General features: G+C 40.0%; 1 protein-coding gene across 10 annotated transcripts in view; it reads left to right on the top strand.

The window, feature by feature from the left end:
- The first annotated feature begins 206 nt into the window (after positions 1–206).
- Positions 207–20,521, top strand: part of PSPC1 (paraspeckle component 1) — a 120,381-nt gene continuing 100,066 nt past the window's right edge. For 5 of the 10 annotated variants that reach the window (XR_004000243.1, XR_004000244.1, XR_004000245.1 and 2 more), the window contains exons 1-4: positions 218–761; positions 5,183–5,484; positions 10,593–10,688; positions 11,726–11,922. Coding sequence is in view for 6 of the 10 variants with exons in the window: in XM_030561428.1 (XP_030417288.1) it covers positions 393–761; positions 5,183–5,484; positions 10,593–10,688; positions 11,726–11,922 (964 nt within the window). In the remaining 4 variants the exon portion in view is untranslated. Of the gene's footprint in view, positions 762–5,182; positions 5,485–10,592; positions 10,689–11,725; positions 11,923–20,521 lie in introns of all 10 variants that reach the window. The other 5 variants (XR_004000241.1, XM_030561404.1, XM_030561382.1 and 2 more) reach the window with 4 other exon arrangements.

The raw sequence follows: 20,521 nt of genomic DNA, 5'->3' as shown, positions 1-20,521 counted from the left end.
GAGGGTAGCTGCCAAGAACCGTGCGGCAAGGATTTAACAGCCTGGACAACCCCATGCTCTTCTGAAAAGCGCCATGGCATGAATGTCCCAGCACAGAGAATAGGACATTCCCGGACACAAGCAAAGCTGCCCCACCCAATTGGCGTAGGGCACGACGCGCGCTCTCTAGTCCCCGCTTCCACGCCCCCTTCCTCCCGCCGGTGGGAGTCACTGCGCAGGCGCAACGGCTGGGCAGTTGGAGGGCGGGGCTTTCCTCAGAGACGTTAACTCGTTGGGGTTGGGGCCGCCGCCATTTTGAATTCGCTCTCTGCTGGTCGGATCCGCGGCTGCGGCGGGTAAGTGCGGCTCCGTGACCCCCTGAGAGCGCGAGAGAGACCGAGGGAAGACGAAACATGGCAGCGAACAGCCGGAACTTGAAACAAGTGCGGATCGAAAACAGCTCCCCGGCGGCCCCGCTCGGCATGGTGGGGGGCGGCGGCCTGAAGGGGATGCGGGGCCTGGAGGCGGACAACGAGGTAGGGGCGATGGCGCTGGCGCAGGTCAAAGAGGCTGGCGACGAGGAGCAGGAGGTCGGGTTCACCATCGACATCAAGAGCTTCCTCAAGCCCGGCGAAAAGAGCTACACGCAGCGTTGCCGTCTCTTCGTGGGGAACCTGCCCACCGACATCACCGAGGAGGACTTCAAGCGCCTCTTCGAGCGCTACGGGGAGCCCAGCGAGGTCTTTATCAACCGCGACCGCGGCTTCGGCTTCATCCGCCTGGTAAGGACCTCCTCCCCCCTACGTGTCTGCGAGGGCGTCGGGCAGGCCTCCCCCTTCCGCTCCAGGCGCCGTGTGGAGGGACAGGTCTTGTCTCGGTGTTTGCATCCCGCACGGGCATGGGGGGGGGGGGCGTAAACGGACTGGGACGGACCTCGCCCCTACAGTCGCCTAACCTACACCCCCCCGACACCGTGTGTGTGGGGGGGAGTGAGACAGTCCTTATGTCGTCGTCCCCTCACGGCCTCTGTGTGCGTGTTGTGGGCAGAGTGGGACAGATGTTTCCCCGCAGCCTCGTCTCCTTTCCCTTGTCAGTACAATCGGTGCTAGTGTCACTGCCACCAGCTTTATTGCTTCTCTTCTCTTGCTCCTCCGCCTGGTACAGTTCTTTCTTCCATACCTTGCCATGGTCCCACTTCCATACACTGATTGCCACCTGCCTTATCGTCTCCATTTCTGTCCCCACTTGTGCACGCTGTTGCCTGTCCAGCTGCATGTCCAGCTGCCTTCACCTCCCACCTACCAGTCCCACTTGTTTTACACAGATAATCTGAGACTTACCTTTTAATTTTCAGTAGTAGAAAATGGAAAATGATTCTTTGAGTAAGAGAGCATGTTAAGTTGGGTTGAGATGGTTGGCCCATCCTTGCACTGCATTATTTCCAGAAGTTTCTTTGTTTGACTAATTGGATTTTTCATGTTTATGATGTAGCATGAATTAACATTTTATTATACTTCAAGGACCAGATTCTGGATACTTCTCCCACTCCTTTTGTTCTTTAGTTTTTTGAAAGCCAAATATGCACAGTCTGAGCCTGGTAGGATTATTTGCTGTGTGCTTCCATTCATGAAAACATGAGCATCAATTTCAGAGGTATACTGAGGTATTCAGAGTTATACCATTTGCATTTTAGTGAAATATATTGTTAGATAAAATTGCTGTTTCCTTGAGATCCTTTTGAAGAGGGCCTACATTTTCAAAAGTTACTAGTACACCTCTACCTCGATATAATATGATCGCATGTAACATGTATTCAAATATAACACGGTAAAGCAGTGCTCTGTGGGGCCTGGGGCTGCGCACTCAAGTGCATCAAAGCAAGTTTGATATAATGCAGTTTCACCTATAACGTAAGATTTTTTTGGCTCCCAAGGACAGCGTTATATCGGGGTAGAGATGTACCAGTGTTTTTGCATGCCCCAGTTTAATGGGCTCCACTTTAAGAAACCTGGTTTTATTTAGCATGATATGTGCTCGTCATTTCTGAGAATCTAGTTTCTGGTATCATGAAAAAATGGAGGCAGTCAAAACTAGGTTATTGGCCAAAGGTTTTGACATGTTAGTTTTGAATTGCTTGCTATGCTGGGATGCTTTTCATAGCCAAATCTGCTGTAAATAGAGAATGCACAGGATGATGGGCATAGAAAGACAGTTAAGATTTTTTGGGGCACTTAAATTGTCAGTTTCCATAATTTCCAGTATTTTAGATTTGTTTTAAATTGTAACTTTGCCACTGATTTTTCTAATGTCTAAACACTTGTATTTTTAAAAAATGTTGCTAAACATAGTCTTTTTTTCTTGAATATATAACTTGTATAGAATACAGTCCCTTTGCTAGTAGTAGCTGAGAGGATTAAGGAAGGGAGCATCTCATGTCACTCTTTTGCAGCCTTTTTGGCCAACTGAACAATTTTTCAGAGGTTGTGGAGAAGGAGAAAGCTGTATCCCACTTTCCTTGGCTTGAGGAATAATTCCCTTAGTACAATAACTTGGGGTATAGTGAAAGAAGTTAAAGCAAAAACTTCAGGATAAGAATGGGACGGCAACATCAGAGAATACTGGCACTTGGGTTAGATAGATACAAAAGACACAAAAACAAGTGAAGACTAATAAATACAACAAGTATAATGAAAATCCCTAGAGAAAACATAACTCTTTGCTTCTAGGATGTAGATTGTATTTGACTTTATTTCGACAATCAGTTCAATCAAAAATGATAGTGGATAAAAAGAATGGTAACAAAAAAAATTCCCTACAAATTCAAAAATTTCTGTCAAAGAGTGAATGAGGGAAACTCTCCCCCCATCACGGGCAGAAATGAAAATAATATATATATCCCTATGGAAAAAAAGTTGTGTGAAAGTTCTGAACTCACTTTGACTGTCCATATAAAGAGTTGCATACTTTTCTGCAGTAGAAATGTGTTAGGGGAATCATCCTGTAACACATGCAAGCAAAACTCATGGATTTAAAGTACGACACAGATTGAGGTGTCACTAGAGGAGATTTTGGAATTAATTGATAAACTTAACAGTAGCAAGTCACTGGGACCAGATGGCATTCACCCAAGAGTTCTGAAAGAACTCAGATGTGAAGTTGTGGAACTATTAACTATGATTTGTAACCTGTCCTTTAAATCGGCTTCTGTACCCAGTGACTGGAAGATAGCTAATGTAATGCCAATACACATCTACCTCGTTATAACGCTACCCAATATAACACAAATTTGGATATAACACGGTAAAGCATAACTCCGGGGGGAGCAGAGCTGCGTGGTCCGGCAGATTAAAGCAAGTTCGATGTAACATGGTTTTACCTATAACGCAGTAAGATTTTTTTTAGCTCCCGAGGACAGCGTTATATGAGGATAGAGGTGTATTTAAAAAAGGCTCTAGAGGTGATGCTAGCAATTGCAGACTGGTAAGTCTAACATCAGTACCGGGCAAATTAGTTGAAACAATAGGGAAGAATAAAATTGTCAGACACGTAGAAGAACATAAATTGTTGGGCAAAAGTCAGCATGGTTTCTGTAAAGGGAAACCGTGTCTTACTAATCTATTAGAGTTCTTTTGAAGGGGTCAGCAAACATGTGGACAAGGGGGATCCAGTGGACATAGTGTACTTAGATGTCCAGAAAGCCTTTGACAAGGTCCATCACCAAAGACTCTTACGTAAATTAAGTTGTCATGGGATAAGAGAGAAGGTCTTTTCATGGACTGAGAACTGGTTAAAAGACAGGGAACAAAGGGTAGAAATAAATAGTAAATTCTCAGAATGGAGAGGGGTAACAAGTGGTGTTCCCCAAGGGTCAGTCCTAGGACCAATCCTATTCAACTTACTCATAAATGATCTGGAGAAAGAAGTAAAAAGTGAGATGGCAAAGTTTGCAGATGATACTAAACTGCTCAAGATAGTTAAGACCAAGGCAGACTGTGAAGAACTTCAAAAAGATCTCACAAAACTAAGTGATTGGTCAACAAAATGGCAAATTAAATTTAATGTGGATAAATGTAAAGTAATGCACATTGGAAAAAATAACCCCAACTATATGTACAATATGATGGGGGCTAATTTAGCTACAACAAATCAGGAAAAAGATCTTGGCATCATCGTGGATAGTTCTCTGAAGATGTCCACGCAATGTGTAGTGGCAGTCAAAAAAGCAAACAAGATGTTAGGAATCAATAAAAAGGGGATAGAGAATAAGATGGAGAGTATCTTATTGTCCTTATATAAATCGATGGTATGCCTACATCTTGAATACTGCGTACAGATGTGGTCTCTTCATCTCAAAAAAGATATACTGGCACTAGAAAAGGTTCAGAGAAGGGCAACTAAGATGATTAGGGGTTTGGAACAGGTCCCATATGAGGAGAAATTAGAGACTAGGACTTTTCAGCTTGGAAAAGAAGAGAATAAGTGTGGATATGATGGAGGCATATAAAATCATGAGTGATGTAGAGAAAGTAAATAAGGAAAAGTTATTTACTTGTTCCCATAATACAAGAACTAGGGGCCACAAAATGAAATTAATGGGCAGCAGGTTTAAAACAAATAAAAGGAAGTTCTTCACACAGCGCACAGTCAACTTGTGGAACTGCTTACCTGAGGAGATTGTGAAGGCTAGGGCTATAACAGCGTTTAGAAGAACTGGATACATTCATGGAGGTTAAGTACATTAATGGCTATTAGCCAGGATGGGATAAAGAATGGTGTCCCTAGCCTCTTTTTGTCAGAGGGTGGAGATGGATGGCAGGAGAGAGATCATTTGATCATTACCTGTTGGGTTCACTCCCTCTGGGGCACCTGACATTGGCCACTGGGATACTGGACTAGATGGACCTTTGGTCTGACCCTGTCCGGTCATTCTTATGTTCTTATGACGTATTATTAGAACAAATTATATGGAAAAACAAATGCAGATTGCTCAACTTTCAAAATATTCTCCTCCCAAAGCAAGAATATTTCAGATTCCATTTGTTCAATGATTTCAGCAATCTCCCCCTAATTTTAATATGCTCATAATTTTTTAATAAAAGTTTAATGGTAAAATAGCTGAAAACTAATAAATTGACTCGGTATCCTTGAGGAAAGTATAGAATGGATGCATATAAAATGTTGTTTGTTTTTCCCTCTTGGAAAGGAGTCTAGAACACTGGCTGAAATAGCAAAGACAGAACTTGATGGTACTATTTTGAAGAGTAGACCACTTCGAATTCGATTTGCTACACACGGAGCTGCCTTAACAGTCAAGAATCTTTCACCTGTGGTTTCCAATGAGCTTCTGGAACAAGCTTTTTCTCAATTTGGTCCAGTGGAGAGGGCTGTTGTTGTAGTAGATGACCGTGGCAGAGCTACAGGAAAAGGTTTTGTAGAGTTTGCAGCAAAACCTCCGGCAAGGAAGGCTCTAGAGAGATGCAGTGATGGGGCATTCTTACTAACAACGTAAGTTAAAGGATTTTGTTTCTTTTCTGGTCAGATTTATGGGTGAGTGTTTTTATAATGTATAGAAAACTTCAACCACAAGCATGGCCATACCTTTTATTGTTTTCTCAGAACTGGGATACCAGATTTGTTGTGAAGTAAATGTCAGCTGGAAGGTTGTTTTGAGTATTCACACCAAGCATCTTACTTTGCTCAAGAATTTTTCTCTAAAACAAGCTAGTTATGAATTATATCTACAGCCATAAGGTTTATTTGATTATATGTAAATACAGTGTTTTCATGGGTAGGTGTTATTATTTTCTAATTAGATTCTTTAATTATTTGCCAGTAACTTTTACTTTCTCCATAGCTGTTCAGAATTCTCCAAAGGTATTTAGATTCTTCTTGGTTTCACTCCTGACCATGAAGTTTCCAGTAACAGTAGTGAAAACTGACAAGACTCTAGTTGTTTACTTTGTGGTATGTTGGCGAAACCATAAGCAGAAGTATTGAAATTTTCTATTTGCAAACTTAGGAGGAACATGACCCTGTATCTGTTCATATTTTCAAGGTTATGTTTGCAACTGTATTGCTTCCTATTAACTGTGGGCAGGTAAATATTTCAGGTCTTGCTGTTATTGATAGCACTTCATCACCTTTTTTTAATATCTTCCATCATACTTTTGTAAATTTGCCTTTCCACACATTGCCATAATGGCAGAGGATTATTAGTGGTGTTGTGACTGGTTGCCTACATGCATTTGCCAGCAGCAGTTTCATACTGCTTTGCTGTGTATGGTTGAAATTGAAACTGCTCAGAAAAATGTATTGTGTAACTTTTCTCATTTGGGTGAGCGTCATAATGTTTTGAGTGAATAAAAACACATGATTTTGGCCTGTATTAAAAATCTGAAATATTCCCTAATAGACTAACTTACAGGCATATTTAGTAGGCTACCATTGTGGCTGCTACATTGTGTTGCAGGCATATTACATATGGCACTCATTACAGGATGTGACTGATAATAGAATCATTATGCAACTGTTTTGTAAATATACTTTTGTGCAAACTGCTGTGCTACAAAGATGTAGGATAGGGAAAGAAGAAACGCCTTGGAAAGAACAGTGTGGACACCAGAACTTTACGTTACCGGTTTTAGTATTCCAGAAAACTATCATACAATGAAACAATTTGTTACACTCTAATTTATGTAGCTTTGGGGGTTCTTTGTGAAGATCTACATAATGGGATGAGATTTTTCACATTTTTTCACCCATCCTGATTGGTTTATGCAATTGTATTGAAAAACACTTGTATTATATGTTGAATGCCCTTAATAATCAGGGAGCGAGAGAGCTTTTCAGATGACTGATGGTCAGATTCTGCCATCCTTGTGTTGATATCTTGCTCCGCGACTATTTCCATTGAAATCAGTAGGCCTGCTCATGAAGCAAGGTACTTCTTAATTTGAGTAAGGGTGACAGAATCAGGTACTCATAGTTTAATTCTTTTTTCATTAAATGAGTTCTTTCTTCCATTAACATTTGATTCTCTTCATAAGTTAACATAGTGCATGCTCATGTTCTTAATGGCTATGCCATCGTATCACTGAATAGTATTGTGCAGTCCTGTAAGTTTTTCATTATTTGAAGCCCCTCTACTCTATGTAGAATAACAATATTCAAAAGTATAAAACTGACGATGTTGGGAAAGTAATGGAATTGGCTTTCCCATAAAAGTAAGTCTCTATAATTCGTTGCTTGTTTGTGTTTGATACTTTGGTGTGCATGCTATAGAGGTATAGCTCATGAAGGGAAGATATTGATTTCTAAGAATATGGCACTTCACAGAACAGGACATTTAAAAAATCAGTTATGCTGAAATTATATTCTAATTGTAATGGGAACTCTGATGCCTACAGTAGAGTCGCATCTTACTTGGGGGTTAGGATTTAAAGTCAGCGCGTAAGGGGAAAATTGCATATAGTTAAAATTACCCTTGAAAATCCCTTAAATCGCCCATAAAGTACAATATACATGGTTTTGTGTACAGTATGCAACCCTGCACAGTAATATGTATAATATATACATTAATGTACAGTATATAAAAAGTATATATGCAAAATATAATTTTATAGGACTGTGTTTTTAATTACATAAAAGAGAGAGAGAGATGGAAGAATGAAAGAATAAAATAGGAGAACAGTAAATCTAACCACTCACCATTCATCCTGGATATTCTTGCTAGTCTGCGACGACAGTGACACTATTGGAGGGTCGTCAGGGCTTAATGTCAATCCAGGAGACAATGGGCCAGGCCCATCTGCTGCTGGTTGTTTTTTCTGTCGCTGTAGTCTCTTGAGCTGCTCAAACATTTCTCATATTGTCCATAATACTACATGTAATTTTGAGGCTTCATTCCATAGAGGCCAGAAATTAAGTCATTCAAGTGTTTTGCTGCTTGGAACACTTCAGCAAATTTATGAAAATTCCAACTGGCTGGCTTTTCCTGTTCATTGTCGTCATCTTCGTCCTCTGTAGATGATTTTATCATTTCCTCTAACTCTTTGTTAGTGTTTCTCTCTGGCTCTCAGTGAATTCTTCAGTTTCTTTCTCAAGGATGTTGATGAAGCCATTGCCACCCGCTTGCCTGGCCACCTGAACGATGCGTTTCACTTCTTTGTCAATGGTCGGGGGAACACTTTAAAATCATTTACACATTCTTTCCATAGGTTTCGCCAACATTCATTGACTGTTTCAGGCTTGATTGCATCCATTGCCTGTTTAATACAAGTGATGCAATCAGCAATGTTGACGGACTTCCAACACTCCATCACATTAAGATTGTGATCAGCATCCATAGCGTTATGTATCCGTGAGAATGTAAACCTTGTGTCCATGGCCTTGAAACAGCGAATCACACCTTGTTCGAGAGGATGGAGGTGGTATTGGGGGGGAGGAAGACAACTTCAACATTGTTATGCACAAACCGGAGTGCCTCAGTGTGGCCAGGAACATAGTCTACGATCAGCAATACTTTAAAGTCAAGTCCTTTCTCTTCGAGGTACCACTTGACCTCTGGAATGAAACACTTGTGGAACCAATCCAGAAATAATACCCAAGACTTTTTATTTGATTGCCAGAACACAGGCAGGAGATGTTTGTTCTTGCCTTTTAGGGCACGGGGATTTGCAGCCCTGTAGAGCAAGTCTGGCTTTATTAAATGCCCAGCTGCATTGCCAGAAAACAACACAGTCACATGATCACTAGCTGCTTTGAAGCCAGAGGCTTGTCTTTCTGATTTAGAAATGTAAGTGTGTTTGGGCATTTTTTTTCCAGAAGGGCCCAGTCTCGTCAGCATTAAAAACTTATTCCAGAAGATAGCCTTTTTCTTCTATGATTTTCTTTAATTGTTCGGAATAGGCTTCTGCTGTCTCTTCATCAACAGGTGCAGCTTCACCAGTAGTCTGCACGTTTTTGAGGTTGAAGCGGTTCCTAAAACTGTTAAGCCAACCTTGGCTGGCTTTGAATTCCTTCTCATCGGAAGGCTGTCCCTCTTTGGCGGGAGGTTTGAACAGCGTGTAGAGGCTAAGAGCCTTTTCTCGCAACGTGTTGCCATTGATAGGCACACATTTGTGGTTCATGTCTTCCAGCCATAAGTTTAATGCCTTTTCAGTCTTCACTAAAGTCTTATCACGCACTTGGCTCGTCACCGTCGCAGTTATTGGCGCACCTGATGCCATGGCTTGACAAATTTCTCTCTCTGTCTCGAATCTTGATGGCATGAATGCTAGATTTGTTGCGGCTGTATTTACGCGCCACGTTGGAGACCGACATACCGTCTCTCAATAAGTCCAACACAGCCAGTTTTTCCTCTAGCGTTGGAACAGATCACCATTTCTTCAGTTGAGCACCAGATGAAGTAGTTGGCTTGCATTTAGGGGCCATGTTATATGAAAAATACATATCTTTAAACAACAGAATCACACTCAGCGTGGCGAGATGCTCATACTATGAGAGGCACGCAGGAACTGAGACTGACTGAGGCCTGGTCTACACTACGTGTTTATACTGAACTGTACGGGAGATATTGGATCTGATTGCTTTATGTCAATGGTGCAAAATGACTGATAAATGTCATCGCCAATTTCCAATTGCAGATGGTGCTGTAGCTGGTAACTGTCTCTGCTACCTTGCAAAGGCAAATGAATGCTGCTGTGTAGCACTGCAGTACCGCGTCTGTCAGCAGCATTCAGTACACATATGGTGACAGAGACAAAAGGCTGAACGGGCTGCATGGTTGCCATGCTATGGTATCTGCCACGGCAATCCAGGGAAAAAGGGCGCAAAATGATTGTCTGCCATTGCTGTCACGGAGGAAGAATTGAGTGACGACATTTACCCAGAATCACCCGCGACGCTGTTTTTGCATTGGGATCTCAACCCAGAATTCCAATGGGCGGGGGAGACTGCGGGAACTATGGGATAGCTACGAGATAGCTACCCACAGTGCAACGCTCCGGAAATCGATGCTAGCCTCGGTACATGGACTCACACTGCCGAAATAATGTGCTTAGTGTGGCCGCATGCGCTCAACTTATACAATCTGTTTTTTTTTTAATAAATGGTTTATGTAAAATCGGAATAATCCCGTAGTGTAGACATACCCTCAAGCAACAGCAGATTTACGTCTCCCATCTCACGCTCACTCCGGGGCATACACTCATTGCACGCGTGTAGTTGAATTTGCGTAAGTTAAATACACGTATGATACGACTCCACTGTTCTTATCAATTCTATTTTTTAATTGTGTGGGTAACTGTAAAGTTATTTTTAGTTTTTTATACATTCTTCAAATTGCTCTATTTATTTTCCATCAGGAGAAGGGCAATAGTGTTTTCTAGATTAAATTTGTCTTACACATAAACCAACTATTTTTTGTATTCCCTCAGACAGTACTTTTTTAAAAATGTCATTAAATGTGAAGGAATTGTAGCTAACCCTAAGAAGTCATTTTTTAGAATGTTTTCCAACCATATTACAAAATGTAACTTGTTTCAATGTAGATTTCCTCGGTTTAATTAAATAATAAAAATATTAATACACAAAACGTTCAATATTTCTTTCAGAACACCGCGACCTGTTGTTGTAGAACCTATGGAACAATTTGATGATGAAGATGGGCTACCAGAGAAATTAATGCAAAAAACACAACAGTATCATAAGTAAGTTGGATTTAGATTCAGATTTCATTAAACATTATTAGGTTAGCTTGGTGAACAAAAGTTTATTAAATTTTATCTTGATGTGTGCAGTGAGGATAGGAGAGTGCTGTTTGTATAATCAGATTTGTTTTGTTTTTAAATATACAAACAATTGTTAAACTGTCTAAGATTAGATGTTTGGCTTTCCTGATTACAAAGTGCAAACTCAGATAATAGGCACTCAGTCCTTGATCCTGAAAAGATTTGTGCATGTTTATTTTTACTCTGAACAGTCCCTTTGACTCTGTACATAGGTCCCTGCAGGATCAGGGCTTCGAATACAGCAGTGATCAGTGCAATAAAGTAAACTGAGAGTCTTGAGTGTAAGGATAAACCAAAGTTCTTTTAATTTAGAACTTTTACTGTTGAAATTTGAGACTGTCCCCAAGAAATCCTGATGGCTGGAGCCAAAATGCTTACTCAGATGACAAGCAAAAATAGAACGATTTATTTTTAAAATAATGTATGAAATAAATATTTTGGTTCATTGCTCTTTAATGAATTATTACAGTAGCGCAAGCATTTGAAAAGGATATTGTGAACTAAAATTTTGATGGGCTTTAGTGTTTGAAGTCTTTGAGTAATATTTTAATATAGCAAGCCTTGACACTTTTTCAAACTTTGATGTTAAAAAAAAAAAATCATGTTTATAAGCCACTTTCTTAGCAGCCTGATAATTATTAGTTTAGTTGCATAGTCTTCTGATACAGCATCGGAAATTTTCAATATAATGCAAAACAAGTCTTCCTTAAAAAGGAAAAAAATTAAAGGGGGCTTGATATGGACTATTTCTCTTGTCATGCAGAGTAATCTTACTGCAGAGTCCTACATAAAGTTTTGGGACTGAGTTCTGAAAATGAGCTAATATTTTATAATTAAGAATTTGGCTATTTGATTAAAAATTGAACCGGAATGTTTGTTTAGAAATGTATTTTGCTACTGCAGCTAGTTTATAAATACATATTTCTGTACATTTTAACTGTGTACATTTTTATTAGGGAAAGGGAGCAGCCTCCACGTTTTGCTCAACCTGGAACATTTGAATTTGAGTATGCTTCACGATGGAAGGCTCTTGATGAGATGGAAAAACAGCAGCGAGAACAGGTTGACAGGAATATTAGAGAAGCCAAAGAGAAACTAGAGGCAGAAATGGAAGCAGCTAGACATGAACATCAGTTAATGCTGATGAGGCAAGGTAAAAATCAGATACTCCGCCTACTATAAAAAGAACCTGTTTCTCAAAAAAGGTTCCTTTGCATAACATATTGAGTGATAAATCTCAGTTGTGTGTGACACATGTAAATGTTTGAGATTTTGTTAGACTAAATATTTATTGGCTTTTTAAGAAAATACTTAGAGTTTGGAAACAGTTTTTAATTTGAACCAAAATCGAGTCTACTCATCTTTTACTTTCAGAGTACAATATAACCAGACATAAAACAGACCTCTACAAGTTAAGAAAAGTGAGCTTTGCTGGTGACCGTTGCCATATTCTTGTTTTCTAACTCCACGTACATCTAAATGCTGTGTGTGGAGAGGCTGGGTAGCTTAACAAATTCAGTAGGAAGGGTTTTTGAGTTTGTTAATGTTGATCGTGATCCTGGGCTAAAATAAGTTAATTTAGTACACTATATATAGAGAAATTGTGTGACTGGCACTACTCTTCTGTTTTCCATTTCTTATACAGATAAGAGTGTTGAGGGAGATAATTTTATAGTTTTAATAGCTGAAAGCCTTTTGTTTTGATGCCCAACTTAGAAGGCTAGTGCATGTATGATTCAAGGAGTATTCCATCCTCACCTTCTTGATTTTTAGTTTATTTTTTTCTGCACAGTTGGAAGGACTGTCAGACTTCTGAGTAAATAACACAATAGTGTCTTTCATTACAAAGGATCCAAAACCTTTTAACAAACCAGACACGTACAACACTGAAACCTGTTGGATAGTGGCAGGCCACCAGCACAATGCACAACAGTGGAAGTAGGGGAAACTGGCCAAGTGCATCTGGGTAAGCCCTACAAAAAGTGTTGTGGGATCTTCTGATATCCACATTGTGGAGATGATAGCTGGATTTTCAAGTTCTTATCCAAAAGACCGCTACACTGAGCATCATGCAGTTTTAGTCTCTGTTTACCTGGCTAGGCTGAAGGTCTGTGTCAACACTTAAAGGATTTGAACCTCCAAGGTTTCAGAGCATGTAGGTGTTTCAAACCTTAAGCCTGGGCAATGGTCCCCTCTGTCACAATTGTCTTTTTCTTCATGTTTAGTTTTAACAAGTAATCATTCCATGACAATATAATTTTCCTCCTCTTCAAAGAACAAGATTTTCTTGTGATTTTTCTACAGATTTGGTTATTCCATTTTTTTTTTCACATCTAAGACTTTCATGGCTGAGGTAGACTAAATATATTTCCCAAGTGACTTTACAGACAAATGCTTTGAAAAGTGGGTAGGTTAAATAGGTCACTTTTTTTATATAAATAGTTCCTTTGGAGCGAAAACTTCTGATTTGGTTATTTTTTAAAAGTTTTCTTTTAAAGAATGTTTTAAAGAGACACACCAGCTTAAAAATCACATTTTTGTTTAATATTTTTATCTGCTGTTATAAGTAAGAGTTGATACAATGGCAAATGTCTCACTTAGGCCTTAATCTGGCATTATGTGTTATGCAAGAGGAAGAAGTCCCCTCTAGATCTCCTTATGTGATGTTCTTCTTAGGACACCAAGAAGTGTAAGCCACTGTGTTACCCCACTGCCTTTAGTAAGTGAGAATTTTGCTGCTGCTAAACTGTGTGTCTGACTCTGACACACTAGCATTGACTACCTTGCCAGCAAACTCCATAAGGCTCTCCTAATCTAAATCTTTCCTTGAAGATAATCAGTGAAGCCCAGTTCCCCAGAGAAGTCTCCTTGCAATATCCAATCCTACTAACAGAAGTTAAGTTCGCTGCCTCCAAAGAGATAGTGTACAGATCAGCCTGTTAGGTTTTATGAAGACTCACACTTACTTCAATATAACAGCATTGAGATAGTTTGTAATAAAACTAAGAGAAAGTTTATTAACAAGGAACAGAGATTTAAGTGATACTAAACAAGAATAAAAGAGACAGGTATAGTTCCAAACAAAACAGAATGCAGCATCTTATGACTAAAACTTAATGTTAGCAAGTTACAATCTTTGCCTTAGCAGATTTCTCACATCAAGTTATCAGAATTTTCTGCCTTTCAGCCAAGAGGATCCAACATTTGCAGTTTCAAAGTGTGCTGTCCCCTAAGTTCTGGATAACTCAAGTGTTTTTTGCTCTGCTTATATTATCCAGAGTCCTTTGTGTCTACCTCAAGAGCCAAGAAGATTCCTGGCGGTGAAGACTCTCTGGCCCCTGGTGTGCCGCTTGCTAGCTTAATTGCTTTGCTTACCTTATCTGTAAATTTATTTTCATTGTCCTCTGACTTACAGAACTTGACCCAGATGGGCAAATCCACATTCCTTTGTCTAAGGCAGGCTGGTTTATCAGCTTTCTCCGCAACATATTTCATTGACAGTAAGGCCAGAAGGGACCACCATGATCATAGAATATCAGGGTTGGAAGGGACCTCAGGAGGTCATCTAGTCCAACCCCCTGCTCAAAGCAGGACTAATTCCCAACTAAATCATCCCAGCCAGGGCTTTGTCAGGCCTGACCTTAGAAACCTCTAAGGAAGGAGATTCCACCACCTGCCTAGGTAACCCATTCCAGTGCTTCACCACCCTCCTAGTGAAAAAGCTTTTCCTAATATCCAACCTAAACCTCCCCCACTGCAACCTGAGACCATTACTCCTTGATCTGTCGTCAGGTACCACTGAGAACAGTCTAGATCCATCCTCCTTGGAGCCCCCTTTCAGGTAGTTGAAAGCAGCTATCAAATCCCCCCTCATTCTTCTCTTCTGCAGACTAAACAATCCCAGTTCCCTCAGCTTTTCTTCATAAGTCATGTGCTCCAGCCCCCTAATCATTTTTGTTGCCCTCCGCAGGACTCTTTCCAATTTTTCCACATCCTCCTCGCCAGTGGGGGGCCCAAAACTAGACACAGTACTCCAGATGAGGCCTCACCAATGTCGACTAGAGGGGAATGATCACATCTCTCGATCTACTGACAATGCGACTATTTATACAGCCCAAAATGCTGTTAGCTTCTTGGCAAAAAGGGCACACTGTTGACTCATATCCAGCTTCTCGTCCACTTCAGCCGCTAGGTCCTTTTCTGCAGAACTGCTGCCTAGCCATTTGGTCCCTAGTCTGTAGCAGGACTCTGCACTTGTCCTTGTTGAACCTCATCAGATTTCTTTTGGCCCAATCCTCTAATTTGTCTAGGTCCCTCTGTATCCTATCCTTATCCTCCAGCATATCTACCAGTCCTCTCAGTTTAGTGTCATCTGCAAACTTGCTGAGGGTGCAGTCCACATCATCTTCTAGCTCATTAATGAAGATATTGAACAAAACCAGCCCCAGGACCAGCCTTGGGGCACTCACTTGATACCGGCTGCCAACTAGACATGGAGCCACTGATCGCTACCTGTTGAGCCCGATGATCTAACCAGATTTCTGTCCACCTTATAGTCCATTCATCCAGCCCATACTTCTTTAACTTACTGGCAAGAATAATGTAGGAAACTGTATCAAAAGCTTTGCTAAAGTCAACGAGTAACATGTCCACTGCTTTCCCTTCATCCACAGTGTCAGTTATCTTGTCATAAAAGGCAGGTAGATTAATTAGGCATGATTTGCCCTTGGTGAATCCATGCTGACTGTTCCTGATCACTTTCCTCTCCTCTAAGTGCTTCAGAATTGATTCCTTGAGGACCTGCTCCATGACTTTTCCAGGGACTGAGGTGAGGCTGTCTGGCCTGTAGTTCCCTGGATTATCCTTCTTTCTTTTTTTAAAGATGGGCACTACATTAGCCTTTTTCCAGTCAACCAGGACCTCCCCTGGTCGCCATGAGTTTTCAAAGATAATGGCCAATGGCTCTGCAATCACATCTGTCAACTTCTTTCTCACTCTCGGACGCAGCGCATGTGGCCTTATGGACTTGTGCTCGTCAAGCTTTTCTAAATAGTCCTGAACCACTTCTTTCTCCAGAGGGCTGGTCACCTCCTCCCCATGCTGTGCTGCCCAGTGCAGTAGTCTGGGAACTGACCTTGTTCATGAAGACAGAGGCAAAAAAAAGCATTGAGTACATTAGCTTAGCATCCTCTGTCACTAAACTGCCTCCCTCATTCAGTAAGGGGCCCACACTTTCCTTGACTTTCTTCTTGTTGCTGACGTACCTGAATAAACCCTTCTTATTACTCTTAACATCTCTTGCTAGCTGCAACTCCAAGTGTGATTTGGCCTTCCTGATTTCACTCCTGCAGCCTGAGCAATATTTTTGTACTCCTCCCCAGTCCAGTCTTCCACTTTTTATAAGCTTCTTTTTTGTGTTTAAGATCAGCAAGGATTTCACTGTTAAGCCAAGCTGGTCGCCTGCCATATTTACTATTCTTTCTGTGCATCAGGATGGTTTGTTCCTGCAATCTCAATAAGGATTCTTTAAAATGATCACCTAGTCTGATCTCCTGTCTGTTGCAGGCCACCCACTCATTCCTTTAATAAGCCTCATAACCTGTTTGAGTTACTGAAGTCTACAAATCATGATATAAGTTACTGAGAATCTACCCTTTTACTAGTTTAAACTTGCAAGTGACCCATGCTCCATGTGACAGAGTAGGGCAAAAAACCCAACCACCCAGGTTCTCTGCCAGTCTGATCTGGGGGAAAATCCCTTCCTGACCTCAAATATGGGAGACAGTTGAATCCTGAGCATTTTGGCAAGACCCAGCAGCCAGACTCTCAGAAAAAATTCTCTGTAGTAACTCAGATCCCTTCCCATCTAGCATCTCATGACTGGCCATTGGGGATATTTGCTACTAGAAGTCACAGATCGGCTGTATACCATTGTAGGCAGTCTCGTCATACCATCCCCATCATAAACTTATAAAGCTCAGTCTTAACGCCAGTTAGGTTTTTTGCCCCCCCTGCTGCTCATCTTGGAAGGCTGTTCCAGAACTTCCTTCTGATGGGTAGAAACCTTCATCTAATCTCAAGCCTGAATGTGTTGATGTCCAATTTATATTCATTTGTTGTTTTGTCAACACTGATACTTTTAACTCCTCCTACTCCCTGGTATTTATACTTTTGATGTATTTATAGAAACGTGAGAGACCAGAACTGCACAGAGTATTCCAGCTGAGGTTTCACCAGTGCCTTGTATAATGGTACTGACACTTCCCTAGCTCTACTGGGAATATCTCGCCTGATGCATTTTAGGATTGCATTATTCTTTTTCATAGCCACGTCGGCTGCTCATAGTCATCCTGTGATCAACCAATACACTCAGGTCTTTCTCCTCCTTGTCGCTTCAACTTGATAAGTCCCCAGTTTATAGCAAAAAATAAAATAAAATTCTTGTTGTTAGTCTCTAAGTGTATGACCTTGCACTTTGCACTATTAAATTTAATCGCATTTCTGTTACTCCAGTTTTCAAGATCATCCAGTTCTTTTATGATATGTTCTTAAGGTAAAATATCTTAGGAAATATGTTCGTAAGATATTTTATCTTAAGAACGTATTTCCAACACACACACACACACACACACACTATATATAAACTCTTTGTACAAATACCTGTACATAAATCACACAGTATTCATGACCAGCATGTCACTAGCTTTCATAAAAGACCTTACCTGATGCTCTTGATTACTTACTCTTTGGGGTTCAGATCTCCCATTCTTCTGATGGGGTGGATGGACCCTGTTTGTCACACCTCACTACTAAGGTTAACATCCATTATTTCCCGTTCTGCTTGTGGGTCAAACAAACCCCAGTGGTTTTTTGTGGAGTTCTTTTTTCTTGATCTGGAATTGGGAATTCTTCTACACAGTCTGTCTGATTCTACTGGTTTGGAAGATCAGCTGAGACTGAACCAAGCCCAAAATGGGTTTTGGTAACTTTGTCTTCAGATGTCCTAGGTCTGATGTTGTCACCACTTTCCAGTTTATTGGACCTTCGTTTTCAGACTGGAGTAAGAATATTCACTTGAACCTCAATCTTTCCAGGTTTTTGCTCAATTTTGGATTGCTGATAATCCTTGATGAGGATGTTTTTTAATAAGTTCATTAAGCACCTCTCTTTAAAAAAAAAATAAAAAAATTACTATTGTGCTTTGCTGAGAGTTCTAACAAGCTACCTGAGTTGTGGTTTCAGCTTCCACCTTCCATGCTTAGGCAACAGTTCTCATATGGTACATGTCCAAGAGTTTGAAGGAGCTGTGTTAAGTCTGATATTAAATATATTAACAATCTGGGAAGAGTGGTGAGCAGCGAGGTAACACTGTGGAGATTGCAAGTTACTTAGGTTATTCGTGTCCAGGGAAGACTTTGAGGAACATCATGGGGATTTAACCAAGCTAGATAAATAGGCAACGAGATGGCAGAAGAAATTCGAAGTTATTAAGTGCTAAGTAATGCACGCTGGGAGGAAAATTTTAACTACTCACACTTTACAGTGTTCTAAATTAACTGTATTGACTTGGGAAAGGGATTTGGGCATCATGTTGGCGCCTCAGTGACGACCTCTGCTTAGTGTACAGCTGTAGTCAAAAAGCAAACAGAAAATAAATAGGAAATACGAGAAAAATAAGTTGTCATATAAATTCATGGGGAGGCCTCATCTGAAATACTGCACCTCATTTCAAATGAATGTTGCAGAATTAAAATGAGTTCTGAGAAGTCCATTGAGAGTGATTTGGGGGCATGGAAAAATTCACATGAGCTATTGAAAAGGCAGATTGTTTAATTTATACACTTTCAACATATTTCCTCTAATTAATGGTATAGATAAGGTAGATTGAGAGCTTATATTCTTTCATAGCACAAGAAGGCGGCAAGGAAGGGGACATTCAGTGAAATTGAAAGTTGCAAATTCAAAACCAATAAAAGGGAATGATTTTTCACACTGTGTATTTAGACTATGGAATTCATTGCCACAGGATGATGTTGAGTCCAAGAACTTCTTTGTATTAGGAAAGGACTGCATATTTATATGAACAAGAGGATCCAGAGTTATAGTTAATGGGGAACATGATGATGAACTAAAAGAGTACTGTGAGGGAGATAAAACCTCACGTTTTAAATCATTGCAATGGTTCTGATAGGGTGGATTTGATTTAAATCAAGTTGATTTAAGTAATTTAAATCACTAGTCAGGAGGACTTGATTTAATCATGAATCTCTACATAAAAGTGCATTTTTGTTGTTTTTTATAACCTCAATACATATTCTTTACAGGTCAGAGATAGATGTAGGTTTCATTTTTAGAAGGTATACACTATACATTTTTAAAGTGATTTATTTTGAAAACTTTTCAGATTAGTTTTACAGCTCCATCAGAAAATGAATGATTGTTTGGTTATTTTATTTACCAAAGGTAATTGAAGCAGATATTTAGGAAGTCATTGGAGGTGAACTTTCTCCAATCCAACATTAATATTTGGAGGATTTTCTTGACGTGCTGAATTAGAAGGAGAACATCATTAGACAGACATTTAAATTGTTTTATTTAACTAAAACAACGATGTTCTGTATTCTGGATTTTTTTTCTTCAGCAGCAAACATGATATTTTAACAAAACAAGCATATGAATTTTTGAATTTAGTTAAACATTCAAGTTTTTTAAAAATCAGGTTTGTTTTTGTTAAAATTGCTTTTAACTAAAATAGTTCAATTTAATTTATTTATTTTTTAAATATTTACTGTGTCAACCGGGTCAACATGAGAAACTTAAAATATTGGCTTCTGCAGCTAACTCAGTCGTCTTCACCTTCGTTTTCCTGTTTGTTCATAATCTGGAAAAAGAAAAACAAGCTTTCCTGCTTTTTCAGATCCCAAATGATTTCTCAATTTGAAATGAATTAGTCCAAAGGAAGAAAATATTCTTTCTACGCTGGCTGCTGCTGTTAAAAGTGAGATTATCACTTCAACAGTCTCTGAATCCAAGTTTTTAAGTGACTTCCACCAGTTCACTGGTGTGACTTTCTTTAAAACATCATCAGCAAACATATTTCTTGAATGTTTTTTATTCCCAACTGGGTCTCTCTTACGGCCTGCTGCCATTATAGTGAGAGAATGGTACAGTAGATCTCAAATCAGTGAAGGCTAGACTTAGGAAGACCTCAGGACTTCTGGAATATGCTGCTCAGACAGTTTCACTTTTGTTTCTGCTGCCAGTCCCTCCCTTGTCACATTTATCTCCAGACTTCTCCTTGTCCAGATCTATTCCACCCCCAACAATCTTCTATTCATTGAACTTTTTGAAACTGCACTTTTAGAGAGAGGGGAGGGATTGACTCTGTGTGCTCAAATTTGCAGAGGGAGAATAGAGTTGAGGTCTGTTATTTCTCACCTCTATGTATTATTTATTTATTTTAAAACATTTTTGATAACAAGCATGTTATCTCTGGACATGCAAATGCACGGTTTGAGAACTGCAAAACTAAGCATCTCTGAAGGTATCTTCCAGTCTGAGCGCTGAGTCCCATTGGGTAGGTAGGTAGATTAACCTGAATAATCTATACAGAAATCCTTAGAACTCCATAAGACTGAGTCCCTAATCCATGAACTATTGGAACTCATTTACAAAACTTCTTAAACGTTACATGAATATATTGTCTCATACTATAGAATTAGAATTTATAATCCCTATTCCATGATGCATTA

The sequence above is a fragment of the Gopherus evgoodei genome, chromosome 1 (genome assembly GCF_007399415.2).
Source record: "Gopherus evgoodei ecotype Sinaloan lineage chromosome 1, rGopEvg1_v1.p, whole genome shotgun sequence".
NCBI classification, from domain to species: Eukaryota; Metazoa; Chordata; order Testudines; family Testudinidae; genus Gopherus; species Gopherus evgoodei.
Note: the sequence above shows the minus strand (reverse complement) of the source record. Positions and strands in the feature narration are given on the sequence as shown.